Source organism: Colias croceus, chromosome 3 (genome assembly GCF_905220415.1).
Source record: "Colias croceus chromosome 3, ilColCroc2.1".
NCBI lineage: Eukaryota > Metazoa > Arthropoda > Insecta > Lepidoptera > Pieridae > Colias > Colias croceus.
In genome coordinates this window covers 5,464,841-5,485,287 of record NC_059539.1, presented here as the reverse complement: position 1 = coordinate 5,485,287, position 20,447 = coordinate 5,464,841, and the positions used below count along the sequence as shown (strand labels likewise).

At 33.4% G+C, this 20,447-nt stretch overlaps 1 protein-coding gene across 3 annotated transcripts; it reads left to right on the top strand.

Moving 5' to 3' along the window:
- Positions 1–9,444: 9,444 nt before the first annotated feature.
- On the top strand, positions 9,445–20,163 carry LOC123706028 (glycerophosphocholine phosphodiesterase GPCPD1-like). Of its 3 annotated transcripts, none has more exons than XM_045655153.1 (8): positions 9,445–9,578; positions 9,831–10,875; positions 11,025–11,250; positions 11,716–11,925; positions 12,023–12,145; positions 15,552–15,686; positions 18,919–19,065; positions 19,325–20,163. In XM_045655153.1, exons 2-8 carry the CDS (start codon positions 9,869–9,871, stop codon positions 19,694–19,696), a joined length of 2,220 nt encoding a protein of 739 aa, XP_045511109.1. In that variant the 5' UTR covers positions 9,445–9,578; positions 9,831–9,868; the 3' UTR covers positions 19,697–20,163. The 3 variants fall into 3 exon arrangements, with proteins under 3 accessions (XP_045511109.1, XP_045511111.1, XP_045511108.1); XM_045655155.1 differs by having other exon boundaries at positions 9,469–9,578; positions 9,834–10,875; XM_045655152.1 differs by lacking the exon at positions 9,445–9,578 and having other exon boundaries at positions 9,585–10,875.
- The last annotated feature ends 284 nt before the right edge of the window (positions 20,164–20,447 follow it).

Below are 20,447 nucleotides of genomic sequence, written 5' to 3'. Positions count from 1 at the left end.
TCATGAACAAATATGCTTATGATAACTTGCCTATCAAAAAGTGCTCCTGGCAATTTATTTTATTGAAGTTTAACTTCTTTAGGCGCATTCATAATTTCATACCAGAAGAAAATTAAGTAATTTCCTTAAAATTAAATGATAAGCTAAATGCATGCATGCCGCAAGATATACCGCGAAAATCCAATCTGTCGAAAAATTATGATCCGTAACATAATATTATGTATTGCTTACCATTATTTTAAACAATGCGTTAAATTTTAACGCATTGTTTTTTTTTTGTTTTTCATAATACATTGCTGAAAAAACAAAATCATGGTCACCCTTGTTGTTGATTTAACTTTTAAAAGCGGCTAGGTAATAGCCGCGCTACTATTACGTATTCTGTGGTAGGTATCGGTATAAAACAATTTTTCTGCACCATAATAGTATAGAGATACCTATAGACAATACTTATTACTAAAATAAATATTAAAAATGGGAACTATATTTTCTATCACCAAAATTTATATTTGTCATCAAGTTGTATCACCTAATAAATAGATCTATCACCACGAAATATTTTCGTTCTCAGATATAAACAAAAATTGTTCCCAGGTATGAATTATCAAATTAATGTTAATATATGTGTAAAATAAGAGATCGATAACCAATAACATTATATTGCATTACATGAATATAAACTTCGTTCTTATAATAACAGTTTTGTTCACAGGTTTTGTTACTTAAATAATAGCTCTGTGCTCAGAATGGTAGATCTGTCACCAAATAAATCGATCATCGATCCCTGACTGCGACTCCTTTTTATTTGATATTTTGTCACCAATACAGTAGTAACATTTTATTTCGTTCAGATAATAAATTAATAGTAGGTATTCGTTACCGATTTAATACATCAATTTATAATTTTAATGAAAAAATGATCAAAGGGGCGGAGACAAATTGGCGCGCTTTAAAAATTGACCTGTGCAAACATATTATCGGATTAGCCATACGCTTGCCATACGCTTAAAGCTGGCCATCCCCCACCAGAAGCAAAAAATGTGCTTATCGGCCAGAAAAGAAAAAGGGGGCGCCCTTCGAAATCCAAACCAGCGCTGATTATTCAGTGATTATTGTTTTCTTTAATTAAGTGTTTAATCTACAATTATGCTAGCCATAAGCCAGCTATTAAACCAGAGCTGATTATTCAGTGGTTATTATTTTTAAGAATAAATAATAAATATTGATTATTTTAACTTTAATTGTTTTCTAGTAACATAATATGATTTATTGGTGATCTCTAAAGTAGCCTACTCACGATTCAATTTCAGTAACAATCTGTTGACACAATCTGCAGTGAGCTGACAGATTGTGTCGTGAATAGTATAGTTGAGGGCACGTTGGGGGCGTAACCCAACATGTTGCGAATTGGATCGGCGCGGAAGCAACCCGACAAATTGTCTCAGCAGATTGTGTGCGTGTTGAAACGTGAGTATTGTGAATGCTCCAATCTCGGCTCAATCGCGCTGCGCAGTAATCGCAAAATGGCGGTTTTGAGATAAACGCGGGAAAGACATTTTTACATATTTGAGGAAGATGTTTATATTTTATAGCCGTTTATACTTTATAGCCCTTGAAATCTATCAATTATATATATATTATATTTCATAAATTAGTATATCCATTAATAATGCGTATTATTGCGTTGAGGTTTAGCATCAGGGCCAGGCATCAACGTGACGTGCACACGTTGTGGCAAGCAATCGCGGAATGAAATTGTGTCATCAGATTGAGGGTTGGATGAATCGTGAGTAGAGAACGCTCAATCGCGACTGCAACAAATTGTTTCAGCAGATTGTTGGTTGTGTTGAACCGTGAGTAAGGCCTTTTAGGACACACCTATTATAATACCTATTATACTACATTATAACACCTATTATAATGTTTTTGTAATACATTTATTTGGTACTAGACCTTATACCTCAGGATTTTAGGTGATTTATTGTGGAACTGATTTTGCATTGTTTGGTGACTACATTTTGGTGACAGATCTACTATTTTGAGGACAAACCCTATTATTCAAGAAACACAAAACTTATTAAATTGGTGATAGCTTAAATGATACCCATTATAAATGCGAAAGTTCGTGAGGATGGATGTAGGTGTATGTTTATGTGTGTATGTTTGTTACTCTTTCACGCAAATACTACTGAACCGATTACAATGAAATTTAGCACTCATATAGAGGGTAACTTGGATTAACACACAGCATAGCTTTTATCCCGGAAATCCCACGGGAAAGGTAACTATGCGGTTTTTTCTTTGAAAACGCGGGCGAAGCGGCCGAAAGCTAGTTTTAAATAATTGTAGAAACAATGACCGACCGCTCACAGCAATGGCGCGCCCCTCACGAGACCGGTCCGTGAGAATGAACCGAGCGGCCGCGGCCGCGGCGTTGTGTGCGTGCGTCAAGCTTGCGTACACGTTCAAGTAAGTTATCTTCGAAGAAAGGTACATCGCGCCGCTTGTATGTACGCGGAGTGCTTGGCCACGCCTCTATGATCATAATATACGTACGCATTACGCAAGTCATATCAACGTGACAAGTGACAACCCTGCACCTCGCAAGTTAAGGTACCGTGCGCTCCTAAACGCCGGGAGTCGGCCTACTTGTTCTCTTTATACTATGATATTATTGTACGTCTTTGGTCCATAAAGATAATCAGTGAATAATTCAGCCATATATCATTCAGTCTTACATTCAGTGAATGAAAGATCAGTAATAGATCGTAAAGTTGTGAGTCACATTGTGAGTCCTCAGTCAACGTCATAAGCCTGATTCCCACGACATGTTTGCTTCACAAATCCGACCGCGCCACACCACACCACATGCCATGGGAATCGGCGCGCTTGTCGCTCGCCAGTGCTTGCCATACGCACACATGCCGTGGGAACGCTCAGTTCAAATCGCGACGGATGGCGACAAGCGCTTGTCGTCTGCCAATGCTTGTGAAGCTAACATGCTGTGGTAATCAGGCTATAGACCAAAGTATTACCACAGTATTACAATATTATTTCCTACAGTAAGGAAACACCTTTGATGTCGCGCAATGCCGCCGCCAGCGTATGTACTTACGCTGCCACACGAAAATACGCTAGGGTTGCAACAGATGGGAAATAAAGCAATTATTGTGATTATTAATACCTATTATGATGAAATCATTTATTCATATGTACATTCAAAATAATTGCTATTATTAAATCTGATGTAATTATTTGTTCATAAATATATAATTACAGATATTGCACTGCTAAATATTATTTACGTGGACACTTTATTTTTGGATGTCCTTTATTGTATATTATAACATTTAAGTAATGCATTCGCATTGGGATGTACAATCTGATTAGAAAATAATGAGGACAACATATACATAGCTTTGATTTTCATTCAACAGACACAATTAAATATTAGTACAATCTTTCTGAAATATTGTTTCCTTCTGGGATTTCAATGTAGATTTACATCCGTAAACGGAACAGTTTGTGTGCGCCATAATAGAATATGTTACTTACATATTCTATTATGGCGCATTACATATTCTATTATCTATATATCTATTATACCTATGTATAATAAAATATTTACACAAAAAATACGACTGCGTCGTCCTTTCGCGCTAGGTAAGGCAAACTAAGGGTGTTTGCCTTACGCGGCCCGCGTCGCCCGACCCCCCGCCAGTTCCCCTCCGTTTCTCTGCATAAGTACATTCGTTTCCGTACTGTATAGATATTGTAATACTGTGGTATTACTATTTACCACAAGATTTACCATCTATTTAGGCGCGCCGCACACCAGACATACATTTGTATCTCGATAATTGTGGCGCCACATTTGAAACGCGACACATTTATCGCCCCCATATATTTGTACGCGAGCACGCACACCGAGGAAACATTTGTAGCGGGTGCACTTTGTGGCGAGACGGTGTCCGCGCTACCTACACGAAATCAAGATCAAACACGTTCGTTTTTTGTGTCGCGTAGTTTACGAAAATGAAAGACCACATTGAATTTTACGTTCAGTTTATTGCAGAGGTTGAAAAAACCCTATATTGTACAATCATACGCTCAATGATTATAGTAACAGACGGATTAATGAAATTATTTGGACTAAGATTGACTAATTTACTAAACTAACTAACTAAACTAATTTGGACTAAGATGGACTAATTTAACTAAATTTAATAATAGCTTGTATGTGTTTTCAGACATTCGATAATATGTCTGGAACTTTTCTTCGTAGGATTGTAATTCTTGCGAAATTTTGAAATTCCCGTAAATTGATTAAACGGATGAACCCAATAACGTCTTTTTTTTCTCAATCGCCACATCAAAAAATCGTCGTCATCAGACGATGATGTCGACATTCTCAAAGCGGTGCCACGCTACAACTGTGCTTCCGATGTGCGCATATACAATACATTTGTAGCAAGCTGAATTGTAGTGCATTGATTGTGGCGACGTAAATGTTCGATGCATGTAGCATGTGGCGCTGGTGTACGGCGCGCTTAACTTGGTCACCCCCACAGAAAGAGATAAAAAAAACATACTGGCGTCATTCAAGGTCATATTTTCTTGTTACAAGTTAATGTTCATACTGAAATCTCCAGTGTATTTAGATATTTATCGCATTTCAATAAAGAAACGAATCTTCAATGGCGGCGCTTATCATTCCCTCTCGCTTACACACGGCCGTACGGCATGCAAAAAAAAAGGGAAAAGCAAAATCACTAAAATTTATTTGATTTTCCCTATACCTAATAGTTTTTATCATAAATTTACAATGACAATTATGTATTTGCGAAAGTCACAGGCGAAAGTAAATAATGTCTTATTGAAATTTGACAAAATATTTTCTTTGGGAAAAGTTTTGCAGTTTTATGGGTTCATTAGAAGTATTATGGGGATTTTGTTACAATCTGTATACGTAAATCTTAAATATGATAATTCATATAAATACACAAATACCATTACAAAAAAGTTTGTCAACAAACGAAATAAATAATAAAATTAAAGGGTGGATTCAAGTATTCTGCTTCAAAGATCTGGAACGACCTTCCACCACCCTTAAAGCTTAGTATGTCTTATGTTTCATTCAAGTATAAATACAAAAGGATACTCTTGAACAAACAGACAGCAGAATCATCACGCAGGTAAAACAAATTTTTGATTACAAATATTCCCACCCATATACATTATACATATTACATATACATATATTATATATATTCTCATTCATAACTATTATATATACCCACTTCCTAAGGACCAATTAGCCTCATATAAGTACATATAGGTAAACCAGAATCTGATGGCAAATAGGGAAATCAAAATTTTGAGTGTGCAACCCTAGGGAAAATGGACTGAACGATCTTGATACTGCTTACTTTTTATTTTGACCTCAATATCATTATTCACATTACATAAGTGGATTATACTGTACTTAATAATGAGATATCCACGAAATATTATGTAGGCACTTATTACATATACATATTATTTTTATATAGGTAATACAATATATTATTTATTTATACATACCTATTTTTGTAAAATATGGATTTAATGATAATCCAGATCAAAACTAGATTGTTTATAAAATACCTATATGATATGATACGATGTTTTATAAAATAAAACAAAAATAAAATATGTAAAATCATGTTTATTTTCGTTTTTCGTACTAAAACATTATAAAATTGACTTGGACTGCTTGGACTTGACAAATAGCCGTATTGTAAACGCCTGTAATAAGTTTCCATAAAATTATATTTTAATCAACAAACAATAGTACTTATAGTTAAGTACTTACTTATAATATTTTTAATTTAAAGTATCACAACGGGTAAGTCCAATTTAGCACTAAAATCTTTCACGCGCTTTAAAATTGAAAATTGTGATGTGTTTGATCCTTCTTCATCGAATGTTTTTCTATAGACATTGTAAACAACACCTATTGCTTGTGATCGCAGTGGTTTTATCGATATTTCGAAGATTTTGACGACAAAATCCTAAAAATTAATCATCAACACAAATAATTTGACAACCAATTTGATAGTTGTCAAATAAGTTGCCACATGAAAATCTTTTATTTTTGAAATATAAATATGCCATCAGATTCTGGTAGACCTATAATGACCATCACCATTACAACCCAAAGCACCAAAAAGTTTTAACTAAATTACCAACCACTATCCTCATCCGATGACAAAATCGAAAATTCGAAATAAATTAAAAAATACCGCGCTTTTTTGCCTATGTTCACGGTGTAACGCGATTGGCTGAATTGAACTATTAGGTTTGATAGGTAAATGGGTTATCCAATCACAGAATTTCAAAATATTTTAGTTAAAGTTTTGAAAATGGCCCTCACTTGATTTTCATTTGATATTGAAAAATGAATAGTAAAAACAGTACAGGAACGTATTTTAATTAAATTTAACGAAACAATTCATATCGTAGTTTTAAAATTAACGGATAATTTTTATGTGATCATGTGTGAACATTGGTCGTTACTTACAATATTAGTTTCATTTTTTTTGTACTCAGTTGAAGACATTGGTAGTCAATGACTATAAAACATTTAATTAGTTAATAATTTATTTTATTGTTTTACAGTAATTTTGAGTGTAATTGTCCTGTTTTATGATTATAATTTATTTAAACTGTCAACCGGAATTACTATTGCAATCAAAATATACAGTTATCTTCCTTATTTTTTCAGCTATTCGTGACGATAATATCATCGATTTCCTAGCCGACTGACGGAGATTTTATTCCTAGTGATGAAGACTTAGGAGACCCACCATTTGTTTCCGAATCGATTTTTAGTTAGCTCATTGATATTTCAAGTTCCTAATATTGTACTTCCAATGTTTTTATTTCTTTTTTTAACATATGTTCAGATAGTTTAGATATTTTATTACCTAATATGTAGTAAACTTACACATTTAGAATTTAAGAAAAACTGTTTTTAATTCTTTTGTATACTTTGTAGAGGTTTTTGTATGATCTCATATTTTATAACATAAGTAAATAAAAAAATCTACAAGTAAAACCTTATTTTAATAAAAAAAAATTTTGGATTCACTTAGGTCTGATGTGATCACATGAGAACAAAATAAATCGAGTTTTTTTTCAGAAATGTATTCTATAAGCTATATTTTACACAGATAAAAATCCCACAGGTAAATTTTAACTCTAACAATAAAAAAAATACCATTGGGTGGCAGGTCTATTGTATTTTTATGTACTCAGGTGAGAACAATGGGTGGTAATGCAGAATAGGATTTTTTTAGCTTGGTCCTTAGGAGGATACCCACTTATCTATCCGAATTATTTAAATATTTATGTAGGTATAATAATATTGTTTATTTTATAGTATTTATATGCATATATTATGTACACAATAAGCAGACGTATTTATAAATTTTTACATTTAAGTGATAGGAACAGTTATAGATGTAATTTTATTATTAGTATTTATATAAATGTAGGACCTCGGAAAAATACACAGGCAGACTGAAAATCAGCGCTGTTCGGGTGTAAGCCCACAGCATGGCTGAGTCTGTTCCGATTGCCTTATATTATATGTTTTCTTTTTAAGTTAAGATAATCTAAGTTTTTGTTGGCAATAAAGCTTTTTTCTTTCTTTCTTTCTTAAAATAATTATCCATTTACGTTATTTTTATTTTCTTTTTTGCTGACCCTACCAAATGTCAGTGTCAGCAGGTGTCAGCTTTGGCCGCCATTGAAGATTCGTTTCTTTAATGAATCGCTCTATACCACCTCTATGCTCCCAATAGTTCCGTGTCTATAACTAAGCTTCTTGCTTGCGTGCAATGCGTAGACAGAGTAACTAATAGACCCAATGACGATACCTTTCTCACTTACACAAGAAAGAGAGCGAAAATACCATAACAAATGCATAAGACAAAGACACAAATACCCAATTTTTTGTCCCTTAGTGTGTAACCTGTTTTTCAAGATCCGCTTGAGTTGCGAAACAAACTTTGACAGTTCGTGCCTTCATCGTGCTTGGTGTTCGAATTTTGGATATTATTTAGTAAAAAATCGATACGAGTACATTGAAAAGACGGTGAAATTATCTTAATATAGACATCGAAGTAAATAGAATGGTGCGTTGTCGTGTTATTGCATGTATAAGCGATAGTGAGAAGAAAATTGCCGGTGTGTTCACGCGTAAGTACGACTTTATTGTCCTTATTTATAGTTTCTCAGTGATGATTATTTATACTTTAGCCTAAAGTAACAACAAGTCGCGTTAAAACAAGGAAAATATTAGCGTAATATCGATTTTTACATTCAATAACCTATATAAACATCAACAAGTAAGTGTTGCCAATGTCGGGAAAAATAATACCCCGATCATCAATAAAAAAATATTGATTTGACAATATGGCGAAACTCGAAAGTAAATGAATATGAAATCCTATAATAACCCAGTGTTTCGGGAAGACTTCGGCATCGAAAACATATTTTAATTTATTATTTCTCATAGTAATAATTGTGATTGACATAAAATTACACTTATAATTTTAGAGAACCTGAACTACCTGCGAGCATTAATTATTATTAACCTATGTTTATCGATTTGTTTCCAGATGATCCAGACCTACGTAATTAATGGATCGAAGTGGTAGAAAAGATTGGATACTCACAAAATATTGTAAAATATGAACAAGCCAATGAAAAAGTAAGAAATGTGTTTCGTCATCAATAATCAATCTGCTTATATTTTTTGTATCTACTAAATTGATTATAAAGACAAAAGAAAAATCTCATAACTGGTTTTATTTAATTGCTCCTAAAAATATTTACCCTTTCCACAACATCCGGGAGCTCGGATACTGTGGCAACATTCAACTTATACATTGACAAACTATCTTTGTCTCAGTCGCGGTTACAGAGTACCTTTGTCTATTAGGGCGTATTCAGAAAGAAAGCTTGAAACTTATAAGCGCTTATAAGCGCTTATCGGCGCTGGTAACCCGCGCAGGAAAATATATGAACATGCGCCGATAAGCGCTGATCGGCGCCGACAAGTTCCAACAAGTTTCAACAAACTTGTCGGCGCCGATCAGCGCTTATCGGCGCATGTTCATATATTTTCCAACGCGGGTTACCACTTACCAGCGCTGATAAGCGCCGATAAGCGCTTATAAGCGCTTATAAGTTTCAAGCTTTCTTTCTGAATACGCCCTTAGTTTCTCAGTCTACGGTGCAATGCTTGCGTGCAACGAATAGCTGTAATGCTGTCAAGTGTCAAATTTGACACTGTCAAATTGACTTTTGAATTTTGCAAAATGCCGCAGTCATAGAGTATAGTAATATATATTGGCGCAGTATTGTTCGTACTTGATACTTCGTACCTATTGTTCTTCTATTGTTGTCTAGTAGTATGTATAGGTACCTAGTTACAGAAAAATGTATCTGATTGTGACGATGTTTTCATTATAGCTTAAAACCTTCATATTGCCTATCGAATATTTTGTGTTCAATTTTATACCTACAATGTGAGCTTCTTTGTTTATTCTTAGCTGTTTCGTTTTATTGCCAAGTTTGTGCAAATAATTGTCGTAATAATAATTTTTTTTTTTTTGAGTGAAAGCATATGGATTTATTTGTTACTTATTTTTCATCTATTTTCTTCTCCCATATGCATCATTTATCTTCGAAGGAGAGTTTCCATTGATTTCATGTTATTCATTTTCATAAATAATTCTAAAGAAACATTTCGGTAATTATGCAAAGTTGGTTTTTTTTAGAAGATTCCAAGAGGCGTAAATTAAAAATACAAAGAAAAATGACGGATAAACAAATACCTCAAAAAACAGAAATCGCAACTCAAAATTGGGTGTTTTCTGTCGCTTTATCGGATTTATCATCAAAAGAGAAACTCTTCATTACTGGAAGTACACCCGAGCTTGGTGAATGGGACTACAGAAAAATTGTTCCTTTAGAACTGAATGAAAATGCCAATGTTTGGACCAAAACCATTGAAATACCAAATGATTGTGATGTATACTACAGATATGTTGTTTGTGCTGTAAATGAAGAATGTAGTGAGACAAGAGTATGCCGATGGGAATGTTCAATAGAACCAAGAGTTATTAAAGAAAGTATGTTGCACCCTGTTATAGATCATTTTGGAGAATATGGTGGTAATGAAAGGTTAATAAGAGGCTGGCTTACATCTCAGTCTTTAGTTCAATTTAAATTTATTGATAACCCTTTAAAACTTAAGAGCCGTCTTACTGGAAGGCTTATGCACATCAAAGTTACACCTGTTAAGTTAAGTTTTGGGACAGAGTCCCATATTGAAGAGTCTTCGCTAAGTACTGATACAATGGATATAGAAACACCAGCAGGAGTTTATGTAGAAGTTGCCACTTTGGATAATGATCCTAGTCTTTGCTCTTTACAACCCCAGGAACAATTTGGTAGAGAATATAGACCTAATGATACATTATTAGTTAATGTATTTGCTCCAAATCCTAAAAGTATTGCATTTCTTATTGACTTCTATTCATATAGTACTAGAGCATCCAGTGAAGATCCTCCTTGTCACATTGGTTACACTTATGTCCTCCCTAATATGTTTAAGCCTTCTGAAGGTTTGTTAGAATTGCCGGTCACGTGCAACATTAAGCATCGTCCCCTTGGAACAATTAATTTTGAATACCTCATAATTTGCCCTATGGAGGGAAATCTTTCAAACTTCAAAGTCACTTATGCTAAGCATTGGGATCCCACCTGGACAGGCTTAGAAGTTGGACACCGGGGCTTAGGAGCCAGTTTTAAAACAAAAGAGTAAGTTTTATTCTATTTATTTTAAATGTTCTATTTATTTTAAGTTTTATTCTATTAATTTTATACAGATAAAAAGAAAAAAAGTGTTTATTTTTGTATCATAGTGGCGTAGTCCACTTCCTTGTGCCATAATTGATAAACATTTTCAGGGGTAATTCGATTCGCGAAAATACAATAGCTTCTCTTAAAAAGGCAGCTGCCAGTGGGGCAGATATGCTGGAATTTGATGTGCAACTTAGTAAAGACATGATACCCGTCATATATCATGACTTCCATGTGTGTATTTCTATGAAAAGAAAAAGAGAAGTTGATTTCTCTGAAATGCTAGAATTGCCTGTGAAAGACTTGACCTTGGAGCATCTGCAGAAACTAAAGGTATCCTGATTGAGTGAGCTGTTAGCGCAAACCTGTATAAATAGATCTCAAATTTATAACATGCTCTAGAAATTTACATCATTCTGTAAGACAACTAAAAAAGTAATAGTTTACATTATGTGTAACAGACCAAGGTCTTTTCTTTTATTTGTTGTATTTTTTTAGAATAATGCAAAAACAGGAGTAATTAGAGAAATTTAGTTTTTTCTTAAACTGTTAAGAGTAGTTTATAAGTAACTTGTGTCTTAAAAATACCTATGTACCTAAGCATTTCTATGTTAACTCCTTTATAGCAGGTAGTCAATTCTAATTAATATACGAATAAAATACATTATTTATTTAACATAATGTATTTTACAATTTATTAAATTTATAATTAATACATTCTAAATTTCAAAAATGTAAAAAGTTAAAAAAACGACAGTGCATGTTGATGATGAACTAAAATTGTTTCATTTTTTACAGGTGTACCACTTAGTAGAGGGTCGAAATCATGAAATTCTGTTCTATGATGAAGATTTAGAAGAGCATCAACCATTTCCTACTCTCAAGGATACACTTGAAGCCTTGGATGAACATGTAGGATTCAATATTGAACTCAAATGGACAATGGAGCTTAAAGATGGCACATTTGAATTGAATAATCCTTTTGACATGAACACTTATGTGGATAAGGTAAAACTTCATTAAAATAAATAATTAAAAAAAATGTCTTAACAATTCAATTTAATTTTTAATGTAATATTATTAAGGTTTATTAAAATAATAACAGGTGCTCGAGGTAGTCTTGAAGCATGGTGGAAGCCGTCGAATCGTATTTTCTTGTTTCAATCCCGATATTTGTACAATGGTGCGGTATAAACAGAACAAGTATCCTGTCATGTTCCTCACTGTCGTAAGTATTATTTACATAAACATATTGTTTACTAAAATACGATGACACATTCTTTGACTCTACGTTGCCTGGTTATTGACCTTTACTCACGCTACTTTATCTGCATAATGTGATTAGACCTTAGATCATTAAGTAATGGATAACACTCGCAGGCGTTTCCCCTTTTGCCGAGGTATAAGATTATTCGAATCGAAAAATCTTATGCTTTCATAAAAACTACTTGCGCAATCGATTACAACCACTCTGCGTATTCGTAAAACATCGAAAGGACGTCTGCGAGTGCTCCGCTAAAAATGCCGTTTTGCACTGTCAAGTCTTGCAGAAGCAATTCAAACATGTCAAATATTAAAAAAGATGGAATAACCTTTCATTTGTGTATATTTTTTTATTTTTTTAACGTACATTTCTAATTAAATGCAATTTCTAATAATCGTCGATGTATCGTTTAGCGATATGATCAAGACAAATAATCGAGTCATGTTTACTCGATCATTGATGCGACCCCACGAGACTATCATGGAAAGAAAATATACAAATTTAATCTTTATGAACTAAAAGATAAAGTTGAATTTAAAACGCGATAATGAACCGCATTCCTTACGAGACTATCTTTTAAAGAAATACAAATTTAATCTTTATAATCTAAGTTATAAAGTTGAATTTACAACGCGATATTGAACCGCCTCCCCACGAGACAACTTGGAATGAAATACAAATTTAATCTTTATGAACTTAGGGATAGAGTTGAACTTAAAAACTCGTCGCTTAAAAGGTCGTAAATTTTTACGACTTTCGTGACACAAATTATTTTTATGAATGTGTGATTGTATTTCAATAGTGTGAGTTACCCTCCCCGCACCAAAATCAGCAGAAAGTTTAGTTAGAACATTTGCCAGCGTACTTCATCCATTACTTAATGATCTAAGGATTAGACCAATTAGACTTTGTTTCTTTTTTTTGAACTGGCATTGAACTTTGATGGACGAAATTTTTAAATACTTACACTATTAACGTAATGGCACCGAATACCGACCACTGATTGATACGGCTAAATGAATCCTTTAAAAGATAAATTAAATACTCTAGACTCTAGAGGTCATAAGAAAAAATGATATGTATTATGAAAGATTACGAACTTATATTTTAAAATATGCACATACCTAATTGTATTTCATAATGGCTTTTTATTACCTAAATTTGGATTTTAACTGTCACGACTGGAAATTAACTGAAAGCACCATTTTCCGACCGACTGAGTACAAATACACGTGTTTCCGACCACTGAGTAGCTAGATTCCGACCAGTCAAATATTTTCTACTAAAATCAACTTTATGATAATAGAAATACAATGGAAATTCGTAAAAACCTGTTTCGTATTTTCACGGCATCACGCGTGGACCGTTAAAATTACATATACTCAAACTCAAACTCATAAAATGCCTCACTGGTCATCCACACTAAATTAGAATGTCCCATTGACTACTTTGCCCAATTCTAAAATCCATTTCGCCAAAAGTATTATTTCAGCTAATGAGAATGCTTCAGCCTCTTTTTTATCACTCATGATGATGACCTGAAATAAACGCATGCAATTTCACTCAAGCACAGCGCAAGCAAAAGCAACCCAGTTGGACGGAAACAGGGAAATATATCGCACCTAGATTCCGACCAAACCTAAATTTGCGTAATAAAGCCTCTAAACCGAAATTGATATTCATTTTTAGTTCATTTCTATTTCATATGTACACTTATAAAGATCTCACAATTTTGTAGTTATGCAATTATGTGTCATAAACGTAAAATATAGGGTTTTTAAACCAGACCGGTCTTTGTAAATGAATAACGAAAAAATCAAAAAAGAGTGTCAGTTAAAAACTTAAAACGTAGATATATTACAAATAATCCATTAAAGTTAGCATTGGTCGCATACAGGTGTAGTATGTAAGCATAGCGTTTAGAATAAATAACTTAATACGAAACCTCCACAAAACAACATGCATAATAGATAATTACCTTCTTTTACAAAGTGCGAAATTCCGTTTACCGACCGATTCGGTCGGATTTCGGAATGTTGTTATTTGGAAAAGCTCCTCATTCCGTCCATAATTATTTGTCCAAAAAAACCTATAAAAACACGCTATCTTTGCATGTATATTTTAAAATTAATATGTAATTTAAAACACCAATAAAACGTTCAAAGTAAATTAACCACAAACTTACCAGAGTATTTAGCGTAAAAATCCAAATGTTTATTTTCACCGTTTTATGTTTTTTTCGCATTCAATTCAATACAAACTACACCCTCGCCTAGCTTTTCTTGGATTGACGAAATGTCGGTTAAAATTTGATAAGTGATTGGATCGAAAGCCTTCAGTTTCACGAGTGTCGCGCGTATTTTAAACGTTTTATCAAATAAAAATCAAAATGGTCGGATAGAGGAGGCTAGTCGGAAACCGGTGCCGTTACGTTAAAATCCTTTATTAATTCACAGTGATTTATTAATTAAAATAATGACCCGATTTGGTGGTGTTTAAATAACATATTCTTAGATTGTTAGTATATATGTTACCGGAAATGTATGTAATCCGTCATTGTATCGATTCCTAGGAAATGTATACAATTCCTAAAATCGTACGGAAATGTGTGAAATAAATTATTTTATACACATTTCCTAAATAGCTATCGGAAATGTAAAACATTTAAGATATTGATATGTCGTAGGCAAGTTGTATATAATCTGGCCGTTTACAAACGGTCGGCATTTTGTAGTACGTAACTATGCCGATAATTCGTAATCAGAAATTTTTGGTTTGGATAAGGGGGTGGGTTAGGTTAGGTCGGCTGGCGACCGTCTTTTTGTAGAATTTTGGAAAAAGACGAATATTCGGCATATTAAAACAGCTAGCCGTAATGTAATACGGCGGATTGTACAATCCGACTGCGCCAAATATACGCGAGGACAGCGGGACGAGAGGACTGATTACTTGCAAAATGAAAATTTGATTTTATAAGAATAAAAATAAGTTTATTTTTTTACGTTAAAAGTTAGATAGTTGATTTTTAAAATGTTAATTAGTAAGATATAATATGAACATAATATTATTACAATTTTACGGTATGACTGTTACCCGATTGTATCAATAAGAGCTATAATAAAAAAAATAACAACGTGTTTTATTACAGAAAGCATTTACTTTACACATTTCCTAATACGATATTGGAATTGTATACAATTCCTAGGAAGATTATACATTTCCTAGGATATGCATGCATTAAATAGTTTTTTAAACAATATTTTATACATTTCCTAAATGGTATCGGAATTGTACACATTTCCTAGGAATTGTATACAATTCCTTGATTTTATACATTTCCGGTAACATATACATTGTTATTTTTTTACAGGGTGTATCTGAAAAGTACCCCCCATACCGTGACCCCAGGTGTCTGTCCATCCCTGCGGCCGTTCAAAATGCAATCAGTTCCGATATTCTCGGCATCGTAGTTCACACTGAAGATTTGCTTCGAGATCCAACACAAGTAAGTTTTCGAGTTCTTTATCAAATTTTTTTAATATATTTGTATAAAAGCATAGCATTTTATCTGCTCGTCTTTATTTCAATGTTTTAATGTTACTACTTGTTTATTTGTGAACTGTAATATTATGTGTGTTTAGGTTTAATAGTTTAATAATAGCTCTTAATAAGACACCTACTTAAGTTGCAAAAAGACGTATTGTTGTAATGTGTATTTTTACTATCATGAATATTCCTCGTGCTGCGCCAACTGAAAATAGCGCATTGACCTTGCGCTATTTAAAAAATTTTTGTCTGTCTATCTGTCTGTCTGTCTGTCTGTATGTGAAGGCATCACGTGAAAACTAGCGGTTCGATTTCGATGAAACTTGGTATAATTATACCTTATTATCCTGGGCGTAAAATAGGATACTTTTTATCCTGGAAAAATACGTAGAAAAAAATTAATCTTAATTTTTCAGTTTTATCCACAGACGTTGTTCCGTAGAACCGCGAACACACGTTGTGTATTATTATATTAGCTAGAGAATATTAATCTTGCCTAGTTTACCTTCGAGCAGATACCTACAAAAACATTTGTTTGCCAGTCACGCGATGATCTAGACACGCGGCAGCGTGTCAAGCCGAGTTCAAGCGAAGAGAACTGGCGAGCAGCAGCCGTGTGTATATTTACACGAACCATTTCGAGCCACTTTTCACCCCCTTATAACTCGAAAACTATTTAAGTTATATAAACCAAATTTGGTACATATCAAGAGGACCTCAAGATAAACAAGAACCTTAAATTTCATAAGTACAGATTAAACGGTTGCGTAGATATTAATATCCAAAAATCGCAATTTTTAAGACTGACTGACTTATTAGACATATACAAAACCTAACCCACTTCCAGATGACCTAGAAAGTTCAAATTTTGTAATCAACTAGGTAATAGTGAGTGTACAAAGGAAAAAATCAGAAAATACTGAATTTATTTGTATTTAATTTTTTTTTCTATGACATTAATTTTATTTGTATGGAAAAATGGAAAAGTTTAAAAAAATAGAAAATAGTATATTCACCTTACTAGTCTTAAAAAGTAGATCAAAACTAATCAGTGGCCGAAAAAATTTTTGAAATCCATCAATAAATGACTGAGATATAGATTATTGAAGTTTACATATTTTAGGACGAAACATCTGTAGATTCGAAGCGCCTCTGACATCACACTCACTCGTGCTAGTATCGCTAGGGCGGATTACTTCGATTGCATGATTTCTTTATTCAAAACTGTTATTAAACGTAAAATAAAAGAAAATTGTATTAATAAAAATATTGCTCATACAATTAAAAATAATATATAATTTTACATATTCACATTTATTTATTCTTTATTTATGAGTATTAGTTTTAATTTCAGTGTAAATAAATAAATAAATAAATAAAATCTTTATTTTGCTTTAAACATGGTCTTCAATGGTGATACAATTATATTAATAAAGCACAAACATGTTCAGCCAATACAAGCATGCAAAATTAATTACCATATATGGTGTAATGGAAGAAGGCTTCGTCGAAGGTCGAAATGATTTAATTTGCGTAATATTAATATGAGTGAAACATCTTTAGGCGCGTTTAGAGTAAAATTTCAAGATCGCGTCATGGCAATACCGTAACGTCATGGAGTAAGGCGACGATTCTTCTACAACGATCTTTGCATCTTGGTAATAGTGTGTGTACAAATTCACGCTGGATGTTTAGAAAATCATGTAATCTTTTAAACAGAAAACGAGTTTTAAAAATTGCAGAAAATTGCAGATAATGACGGGGCAATGTGCGCTGACATTCATAACATACAAGAAAATATAGAAAATAATACTAAACAAACCATACAGAGAAACCGCAAGAAAAAAAAATCGTATATAAAAAGTATTATATTTATAAAGTAAATCAAATTTGCAGAGTAATTTTCTGTACAAAAAGTAATGATATCCTACCAAAAACATAAATGTAAAAATTGGAGCCGAGTTCAATCGTTGACTTAATTTGCCAAAAAAAGAAATGAGATCTAAATGTGTGCCAAGTTCTGCAGACAGTCCAGAAATTTATTTACAAAGATGTATTAAGTTCTTAGGTTGACTGAAAACTCAATTGTTTTATTTTCCCTTAGAGAACAATGTTTATTCCAAAATATAACTTTTTTAATTTGAATAATATAATTATTTTCACAAAGCAAACAACTAATGACCTTTTGAACCCCATAATTTGATGAGGCTAGTTTTTAGAACCTCACAAAATATAAACAGTATGTAAAACTAGCCTCATCAAATTATGGGGTTCAATAGGTCATTAGTTGTTTGCTTTGTGAAAATAATTATATTATTCAAATTAAAAAAGTTATATTTTGGAATAAACATTGTTCTCTAAGGGAAAATAAAACAATTGAGTTTTCAGTCAACCTAAGAACTTAATACAGCTTTGTAAATAAATTTCTGGACTGTCTGCAGAACTTGGCACACATTTAGATCTCATTTCTTTTTTTGGCAAATTAAGTCAACGATTGAACTCGGCTCCAATTTTTACATTTATGTTTTTGGTAGGATTACAAAACACGTGATCATTACGTCAATAGTTCAGTCGCAGTTCAACAAAAAATAATTGCTTGATAAAAAATCAATTGTTTAATGTCTTGGGTACATAGTTGAACACATATTACGTAAGGATTACATGATCATGTCATACTAATCTGTAGTGATGACTGATGATGGACTAATATTGACAGTCACGTTTATAGAATTTATATATTTAAGGTGCTAATATTGCGTTTATCGGTCTCTAATAATAAGTTATTGGAGCGTTATCATTTCATTAGATGGGAAAAAACACTAAATTTCAGCAATACTGCTCAATAGGTGTAGATAACAAGATATCGCCTGTGTAATAAAACTAGGATCATAATCAAATACTTTGGCAGACTTATACTTAATATAAATAGGTAATACACACAGAATGTTAACATGTTTTTTTGATAATGGGTAATTATATTCCTAATCGCATAGAGAAGTAGGTAACGTAGCTGTAGGTTACCTACTTACAAGTAGGAAATACCGACGTTAAGAATGGTTAATAGGTAACACTGAATGATATTTAACCCATCCTAGGTATACATACGGTACATACATCCTAGTTATCCTAGTTACTTATTTCGGTTGGTTTATTCTTATGTATTTTAAACGAGATATATAATTTTAATTTAGGTAAAGCTGGCGACTGATGCTGGCCTGGTTATCTTCTGTTGGGGCGATGACAATAATGACAAGAACACCATTAAGAAACTTAAAGAGATGGGACTGCACGCTGTCATCTATGATAAACTCGATCAGTACACAACGAAGGAAGTTAAGGTATATGAAATATTTAATTTCATTCTAAAGCTTCTGCTATCCTTTATCGTAGTTTAGCCTATGCGATCACTCGATCGTTTATAGTACACGATAAAAGTCTCATATAGTCATGAGCACACTTCGTTAGTAAGCTTTATCAAATATTAACATGTAGTTTATCCTCACAGCAATTTTTGCATGAACCGCATTAATAATTCAATTGATTTATCGAAACAAAATGAGTATTTCATTAGTGCTGATTTATAATGTGGCATCACAGGAAAGCATATTCTTGATGGAGGCGCGGGAATCGCAACGAGAGATAATGCAGCTGGCTGCATTGGACGCGCTCCCCGCTTCCGAGAGCTCGAGCTCGGTACAGAGTGGGTGCGAGTCGGGAGTGCGGCCGTATCTCAACCTGGCCGCGCGCCACAAACTGGCCGCGCGCTCCACCGTCACGTCTCTGGAATCCCTCGCGTCCTCCATCGACATCCGCGACGATCTCGCCGACCGCAGCCTTAAGCGGAACCACGATATCATAATGAACATACACAAAGAGTCCCAAGTAAAGGAACAACGCAACTCCTTCTTGGGACTCTTTCCGGCGGGAGATTCTAAGGGCTCACCGAAAAAATTACGTAAAGATACGTGAATTTAACACACGCAAGCACTGTTTTGTAATTGTCGCCACCTAAATTTTAAAAACGTTTCGATGCTCAATTTTTTTTTTGTCGAATTTCGCACCATTTTTCATATTATTATTTTTGTATGTATAGTAATCATTTCTTATTTATCAATGACACATACTATCTCAGGTGATAAAGCTGGTGATTTTAGTACAATACAATTTAAATAATGCTGCCAAAACACGTGACCACCTTATATCGAGATGTAATAATCTAATTTAATCGTAGATAAGCTGGTTTGTAAAATTATAAAATAGTGTATAGGATAATAAACGAATTTATAACAATTTTAATTTAGTTAGATAAATTGTAATGATGTTTAACTGTGATATCCAAATATTATTATTATTTCCCTAATTTTCATGTTATCACATTAAATTTTATGTTTCTCCGTCTTGTAATTACTTTACTACAATAAAAACCTTGCCAACAACATAGTAGTTTTTGTTCACTTTTTATTACAATTTAACATGTCTGTACGAAAGGATGCAGCGGATCAGTCTCGACTTCAATAAGGTACTTTGCATCATACTTATTAGAGCTAGCGCGCACGAGCAACTTTGTCTCCGCAACTATTTTGTCTCTCCCATCAATTTGTATGGGGAGTTGCGTCGCTACGTGCGCGCACTTTCATACTAGTCCATGGGTGGGAGAGACAAAATAGTTGCGGAGACAAAGTTGCTCGTGCGCGCTGGCTCTTAGAAACGGAAGTTCTTC